This window comes from Pipistrellus hanaki (assembly GCF_964339955.1).
Source record: "Pipistrellus hanaki genome assembly, chromosome: 2".
Classification (NCBI taxonomy): domain Eukaryota; kingdom Metazoa; phylum Chordata; class Mammalia; order Chiroptera; family Vespertilionidae; genus Pipistrellus; species Pipistrellus hanaki.
This window is the reverse complement of record NC_140504.1, coordinates 124,504,325-124,512,338: the sequence shown is the minus strand read 5'-3', so window position 1 is coordinate 124,512,338 and position 8,014 is coordinate 124,504,325. Positions and strand designations below refer to the sequence as shown.

The 8,014-nt window shown below is 45.3% G+C and overlaps 1 protein-coding gene across 1 annotated transcript in view; it reads left to right on the top strand.

Annotated features, from left to right (window-relative positions):
* Positions 1 to 5,845: 5,845 nt before the first annotated feature.
* DTNBP1 (dystrobrevin binding protein 1) overlaps positions 5,846 to 8,014 on the top strand; it is a 129,561-nt gene continuing 127,392 nt past the window's right edge. The window contains exon 1 of the mRNA XM_084872745.1: positions 5,846 to 6,022. Within this exon, the coding sequence (XP_084728871.1) occupies positions 5,967 to 6,022 (56 nt within the window). The 5' untranslated portion in view covers positions 5,846 to 5,966. The remainder of the gene's footprint in view (positions 6,023 to 8,014) is intronic.

Genomic DNA, 8,014 nt, shown 5'->3' with positions numbered 1-8,014 from the left:
GGGGAAGTGCAATTCTTGCTCATGTTGTATTGCTTGACCCTGCAACCTGGTCACTAAAGATGAGGCTGGGGACTGATACCTGGCCTACAGGCAGACATATATAGCATGCGGTGGTCCGGCATAGAGCTTTGCTTAGCTGAGGCATTCTCTGTTAAAAGAAGGCTGGCATAAACATTTAGAGCCTTCTTCTAGTCACCCAGGGAGGGGCATAGTTGGTAGCAATGGTGAAAACCAAGAGACATGGAGAGAAAAGGCATGAAGCTGAGCCATGATATCATATGGCAGAGCAGAAATTAGAAAGACTAACAAGTAAAAGAAGGGAGTGTCAGAGACAAATAAGTGGGACTGGAAAAGTCACCAGGAGAGGGAACAAGCAATTTTCCCACCCTGAAATGACAGCTATTAGAGCCACTTGGGTCCATGCACAACATGCTACAAACGAAGTGATGAGGAGAAAGGCAGAGACAAAATACAGCCTGAATCCTGAAGTCAGAGAGGGGTTGGTGACTCTGAAGTCACAGATGCTTTTCTAGCAAGGGCTTCTGCTGCCTTTCCCTATGGGGCAGCTCAGTTCTTCCCAGCACTGAATAACCTAGGAAGCTCCTCAGTCAGCACGGATGTGGAAGGGTGACCTCAGGCCAATTAAATCAGAGTCTCCAGAGGTTGAGCCCAGATGTTGGTATTTTTAAAATGCTTCCCAAGTGGTTTTAAATTGCAGCCAAGGTTGGGAACCATCAACTTAACTGCATTTAAAGAACTTTTTCTAGTTCTCTAATAGACACTCCCAGTATCAGTTTCCAATGTCATGGGGAACCCTCAGGGCACTGCGACTTAATATTTGCCCTTCTTCTCAATCCTGTTCAATTACTAGAACTTTCATCCTGCCTTTATTAAGATGATAGCTAACTATTTGTAGTAATAAAAGTGTAATATGCAAATCACCCAAAGGCTGAACAGCAGAATGACCATCTAGATGCTCATGCTATGACACACACTGGCACCAGACTAGCCAAGGCAGGTGCAATGCAATTGGTTGGGGGGGCCTGCCATCGCCCCGTGATTGCCCACAGAGGGAGGAGATCAGTGGGGGTCTCCGTGATTGCCCCACAGTGGGAGATCCAGGCTACCTGGCTGGCAGTTCTGCGGTGGGTGGGCTGGGTCTTCCTCTGTGGGGCAATGGATTGTATGGCTCCTGGACTTTGAGAGGGTGCAGGCCAGGCTGAGGGACCGCACCCCCCACCACCGAGTGCACAAATTTTGTGCACTGAGCCTCTAGTAGGTAATAATTCTCTCTCTCTCTCTCTCTCTCTCTCTCTCTCTCTCTCTCTCTCTCTCTCTCTCCCCCTCTTATCTCTCTTTCTTTCTTTGCTACTACTTTTTATTAGAACATTTTAGTTATTAATTCTCCAATTTGAAGAGCTTTCTACAGTCGTTCATAAATGTAATTTCTGAAATATATTTTCTCTAGGGAAAACCATTTATTTGTAGGAGTTACAGGATGTGGTATCCCTTATTCATGCAGGGTTCCTCCACTTTGATGAATGGAGTCACTCATTTGTTTATGAATATCTCATAGATCATATAGATCCAAACATAGATTAGCCAAACAGGTTTTTTCCCTCTGATGCACTGCACAGTACCTTTCTTTCCTTCCACTGGAAAAAAAAGAAAAAAAAAAAAAAAAAAAAAAAAAAAAAAAAGAGGTTAGATGCCTGATTACATTTTATTTTACAGGCACACCTCAATTTTACTTTTGTGTTTTGCTTTATTGCACTTTACTGATGTTGAGTTGTTTTTTTTACAAACTGAAGGCAAGACCCTACCCCAGCAAAAAGATTAAAATTTGCTTTATTGTGATACTTTATTACCATGGTCTAGAACTGAGCCCGAAATATCTCTAAGGTATGCCTGGAGTGTGATAAAATTTCAAAACACCAATAGATGCACCTGAGCTACCCCTTACTGTTCTTTCAGTTTTGGTTCCTGTTGAGAATACTCTTTCCCAATTTGGCTGTCCCAAGTGTCCCTCTGCACAGTGCTTGCCTCTGGGTCTGTTAACTCCTGCCATCAGTCATAGACATCCTCCCCAGACCCTCCTTCTTTTATGTCTCTCTTCAAGGGGGCCCTAATCTTTGCTCCTGCTTGTTGGAATGCCCCTACTCACTTCTCTGGGGCCTGCTTTCCTTTGCCAAATTCGATGCTGATCTCACCTTTCCAGGTTTGTATAACTTGCCTTGTGCTTAGAATTACTCATTTACAGCTTTTAAATGGTTTCTTTTGGCAACTTTAACTCTTCAACATATCAGAAATACTTACATCCTGGTTTTTTAAAAGTACACAAATAAGCTAATGGCACACTGTAGATACCTTTACAAACCCAAGTTAGATTCCTATAACTCAAAGGGCAATAGTGCCTTTCCAATGACTCTAAAAGACCTCTGCCAAGACAGTGCTGTGACACCTTCAGGATTCTCTAGTTTCTTCTTTTGTAGGCTCTTTCTCTTCGGTTCCAATTCCACTATATCCTCATTTCATGTGCAATGGCCATCAATAGTGGTCATTTTCTATTTTCATTAAAAAAATTTTTTCTAAATATTGATTTAGAAAATCTTTGTAATAGATTGTCTTCTTTTAAAATTCTCACTGTTTTTGGATTTATCAGATATGATGGGATGAAGAATACTCACAAAATACCTCAAAATGAAGCTCTAGGCCAGGGGTCCTCAAACTTTTTAAAGTGGGGGCCAGATCACGGTCCCTCAGAGAGCTGGAGGGCCGGACTATATGAACTACTAATTCCTACAGTAACACCTCGGCTGCGCTCACTGCCCAAAAAACCTGGCGGGCAGGATCAGACTCCTCTGCGGGCCGCATGTGGCCCGCGGGCCGTAGTTTGAAGACTCCTGCTAGGCCAAAGACTGAAAAACAATGAGTGGTCAAAATAAAAATTATTATGCAAAACAAGTAAAGCTATTTTTAGTGATAATCAGAGTCTTTTTGCTCTGATTTGGTGCTTTGTTGGAATCTATGAAATTTAGGAAATTGAAAGGTTATGAGTGGAGTTTATTTAATTGAGTGAAATAAGAAAAATTTCTTATTTCCCAGTACTAAAGGCACCTGCCTCTATAGTTTGGTCATTTGATCATTTCTGGGAATTGGAAGAAGGTTCCTTAAACAATATACTTCTCTTTTATTTGTCTGGATCAACTGAGAAATAAGATAATAGCTTCAGCATAAAATGGCTAAAACATAACTTCCATTTCTGATAAGGGTGATGAAGCACATAGCTTATACTCATGGGTGAGCAGAACTCCTAACACTGAAATCTAGGTTAAGACTTGCCCACCCACTCACAGAAAGCACTGGGTCACCCAGCCTTCTCCCTGGGGAGCCTGGCCTTAAAGTGGGTGCTCTTTTAAGAAATGTTTTTAATATGTTTTTATTGATTTCAGAGAGAGGAAAGGAGAGGGAAAGAGGGATAGAAACATCAATGATGAGAGAGAATCATGTATCAGCTACCTCCTGCTTGCTCCTTACTGGGGATTGATCCTGCAACCGAGGCACATGCTCTGACCAGGAATCAAACCATGACTTCCTGGTTTATGGGTTGACTCTCAACCACTGAATCACACTGGCCGTGCAAAGTGAGTGGTCTTTGTTGGAAGTTTGCACCCAAGATAAAGAAGCAAGTGTAGGCACAGGCTCTTTATTCCCTAGCTCACCTCTCCTCCACCAGGAAAGGCCTGAAGTATTAGACTAGTAAAGGGTCTTCCTCATGGCGAAAACATCAAAAGTGGAGAAGAGGTGTTCTCCCTAACCATAAGCTGAGTACTTTATCTAATTTAATTCCATAACAAACCAATCAACAATGGTATATAAGTTTATACCAGGTACCATTGATTGTTTTAAGTGCAGGGGACTCAGAGAGAAATAAAACAGAATTAAATCTTGACAGACAGGGAAGTTTATATTAGTGTCTGTACTTGTGCAGCCTACCTCCCTCACCTCATCCAATTTCAGCACTATCAAATTCTGGCTTTGTTTAAATTTGTAATATTTTGTTCTTCACAGATTTTTTTGAACTCACTTCAAAAATTTTAAATAGTGCGTTAAAATATTATTCATCTTATTGCTTCTCGGCCTTTTGGCTAAGATCAAGTGTAAAATATTATTCATCTTGATTACTGAGCTTTTTGGTTCCCCCTTCTATTTTCTATCTGAGGTGAATGCCTTATCTGCTCCTCCTAGTCCCAATCTTCATTTTAAAATAATAACTAAAAATTAAATAACTCTTCAATAAATTATTAGATAGTAATATATACTATCTGAATGCCATGGACAAACCAGCTATAGGACAATTGGAGAAGAGAATGTGAAAAAGCCTCAGAGTAGAAATAAACCTGGAATTTGCAAGGAACATGCATACACAAAAAGATTGGTGTGGCTTAAATATCAAGCACCCAATAGGTAAGTAGTACTTACTTTGGATAGAGTATTGGGAAGGATTCAAATTCTAGGACTTTGCAAGCCAAATAAGGAGTTTGAATTTTATGCTACAGGTACACGAAGCAACTAAAGGGTTTTAAGCAGGAGAGCAACATGATGTAATTGCTCTGTTAAGTAATTTTATTTGGCTGCTGTGTCAAGGATGGATTACAGGGGTGTGGGTGGCATAAAAGTAGAACCAGGAGAGCTGTCAGTGTCCCTGGTGAAAAATAGTGATGCCTTGGACTAGGGTAATGATAGTGAAGATGGAGAAAGGGGGGCAGGTTCCAGCATTCAGCGTTACTTTAGGAATAGAGTTGACTGGATTTGATGTATTAATATGGAGGAAAGGAGAGGAACCAGGGGTGATCTCAGGTGGCTTAACTTGAGCAACTTTGTGGAGGGTGGTGCTATTTACCAAAATGGAAAAGACTGGGGGGTGCATAGGCGAGGAGGTGAGTATGCAAATTTTTAATTTTGAGTACTATGTTGGGTTTGAGACACCTATTGGATACATGCTGAGTAAACAACTGATACAAGGAGGAGAGGAGGAAGGACAAGGCTGCAGATGGAAATTTGGGTGTCATCCAAGCCTTGATGTAATTTACAGCATGATGATGGATAGAATCCAGGTAGAGAGCACAGCTGGAGACGACAGGGAGGCTGGAGATGTCCCCTTGGGAGCAGCTGTTGAAATATAATAGGAGTGGAGACAAAGGAAGAGTGAAAGTATGGTGTCCTTGAAGACAAGAGAAAAATGTGTCTTAAGAATGGGGCAAGGAGCTGCGCTGAGAGCCACCGAGAAGTCAACAACAACAAAATCAGGGTACATAAGTAGCAAAAGGTCTGGGCAATACGGTGGCAACCTCCTTTAGTGTGGAAGGCACAAAAGCCTAATGGGGTAGGTTTAAGAGAATGAAAAATAAGGATGTCGAAACGGTTGATTCTTATTGCCATTTTATGAATGAAGAAACTGAGAACTGATAACCATCTCATCCAAGATCAACACCAGTGGGAGTGAGACCTTTGACCCAGAGTCTGTGAAAGGATTTGCTACTGGGAGGTGTACGCTTTGCAAGAATTTATGCAACGCTCCTCCAAACCGTAGGAACCAACATGGCACTCAGAAGAGCCCTTGACTTAACGCTTTCTTTCTCGATACTACTTCCATTTAAAGAGAAAAAAAGGAGAAAGCCTGGATCGGTAGGGAGAGCCCATCCGAGCCTCTGGCTTAGCTGGCAGGGAGAAGAGGGAAGGGAAGGGCCGCCCCTTTTCCGCAGCCCGGCCCGGCGGCCCAGTGCGGCTGCGCGGCGGCGCGGGGCGGGGCCAGCGCGGCGAGCGGGGCAGAACGCGGAAGGGGCCGCGGCGGGCGCGGGCGGCCGGGGGCGGGGCGGCTGCGGGCGCGCGGGTGACAGGTGCGCGGGGCGAGGGCGGCGGCGGCGTTCGGAGACCCGAGGGGAGGAGTCGCGGTGGCGGCGGAGATGCTGGAGACCTTGCGGGAGCGGCTGCTGAGCGTGCAGCAGGATTTCACCTCCGGGTGGGTATTCGTTGGGGACGGAGCGGGAGCGGGGGGCCTGGGCCGCCGGAGGAGCCGGGCGTCCGCCCGGGACGCCGCCTCCCTCCCCTCACATCTCCTCCCCTCCCCTCCCGCCTCGTCTCCTCCCGCAGCCCAGTCCAGCCTTGCCCCGCGCCTCCCCATCCCCGCTCCGCGGAGGAAAGTAACGAACTTTCCGGCTCGGCCCGGGCGGCACAAAGTAACTTGGGTCCCAACGGGCTGCCTCGGTCACGGACGCGCGCTCCGGGGGCGGGAAGGTGTGGGGAGCGGGGTGCCTGGGCGTCCGCGGCCGGAGGAGGCCGGCATGTGAGGGAGCGCGCGGGGCTGGTCCCGCGACCCTCGGCGCTTCGAACCTGGCCGGACACCTGCCCGCCTGCCTGGGTGCTGCTGAGACCCCACCTGGCGTGGGACCGCCGTCCCTCCTCTCCTCTTCCCTCTCCTCCCCTCTCCAGGGCACCGGTCCGCAGCTTCTCCCGGGTCCGCGGGCTGCGTCCGGTTTCAGTTCGTGCCTTGGTAACCTTTGGCGAGGCTTTCTGCCTCTTCCCCTTTTACTTTCTTTCCCTCCGTTTGCCCCTTGGCCCGGGTTTTGGCGCCTCAGCAAAGACACTCTTGGGCAAGAGAAACGACAGCACTGCAGCAATGCTGTAAATGCCTATTGGTTAAGAGCAAAACCCCCCGAGCGCTTCCCACGCTTCTCTTAGGATCACCTGGACACACCTTTAACCATCCTGATGCCTGGGTCGCACGCAGCTCATGCCAATCAAATTAGGCCCGGAGTGGGATTTTAAATACCACCCCCTCAAGGGATTCCAGTGTGTGGCACAGTCTGGGAGTCACAGTTCTCATCTCTGCCACCTAGGCAAGCATATTTCTGCAAGTCACTCAATTGTCTCAGTTTCCAGGATGCGCTACAACTGGGATAAAGGACTGTTGTGAGGATTAATGAATTAACATGTAATATATATGTGTCACTATTGTTATTACTTTGTCACTGTCGTTATGAGTGCTAAATTCATTTTAATTTTTCCATTACTTTAGGAAGGTGGTCACCTTTATAAAGGATCTGCCTTGTCACCTTTAGCTCACAAATCCCTTGGAAAATGCTCTGAATAACGAGGGCATCTTGAAAATGCTGTTTTAAATGTCTAGTGAGATAAATGTTAGCTAAAATTAATATATTGTTTGCCTTTTTGTGTGCTTAGTAACATCCTGGCAAATAGTTGAGCACTTACCACCTATAAAGTCTTTTTGGTGTTTTTATAATAATATTTATTATAGATGCTCTAGGTGTGCTTGTATGTTTACATTCTCCCCCCCGCCCACCCTTAAATTTAAATAGTCACTTCTTTTCAGAGTGTAAATTATTGTATTGAGAATTTTTGGAATGAAGCTGGAATTGTCTGCTTGTAACATGAGCATGGTAAACACACCTGTTACCGTGACTTCAGTGACTTCAAGAAATTCCTTGATGGAATAACAGTTTCTGATTGTTACTGTAATTCTCTGATGGTATGGTTAACTCAGAACCCATTTATGCACCTGACCTTTGCTTAGGAAAGTTAAAACTTACCTAGGAGTAAGAACTCTGGACCAAAATCACCCTGGGGTAGCTGAGTAACCTGACTTTAGGGAGAGATTTGTGAGAATTGGATTAGAACCTCATGGAAACTGACTTCTTGAAAGATGCCATGGAGTGGGACCAGTTTGGAATTAGACAGCCTGAGAGGCCTTCCATTCCATTTAGGCCCTTTGGTGGCTTTCTCTCGGCTGACAAACTGCTGGACTGCCCATGTGTGTGTATTACCTGGCAGACAGATAACTCATCTCCAGGTGTTATCTCTCTCCCAGTTGACTGGGAACTCTAAACGCTGATGTTCACTTTTGTCAGGTCCTCAAATTCCTGTGCAATTCTTACCAAGAAAACCTCTGCTTACTTTATTTTAGTAAACTCTTCCATATTTAGCTTGAGATTAA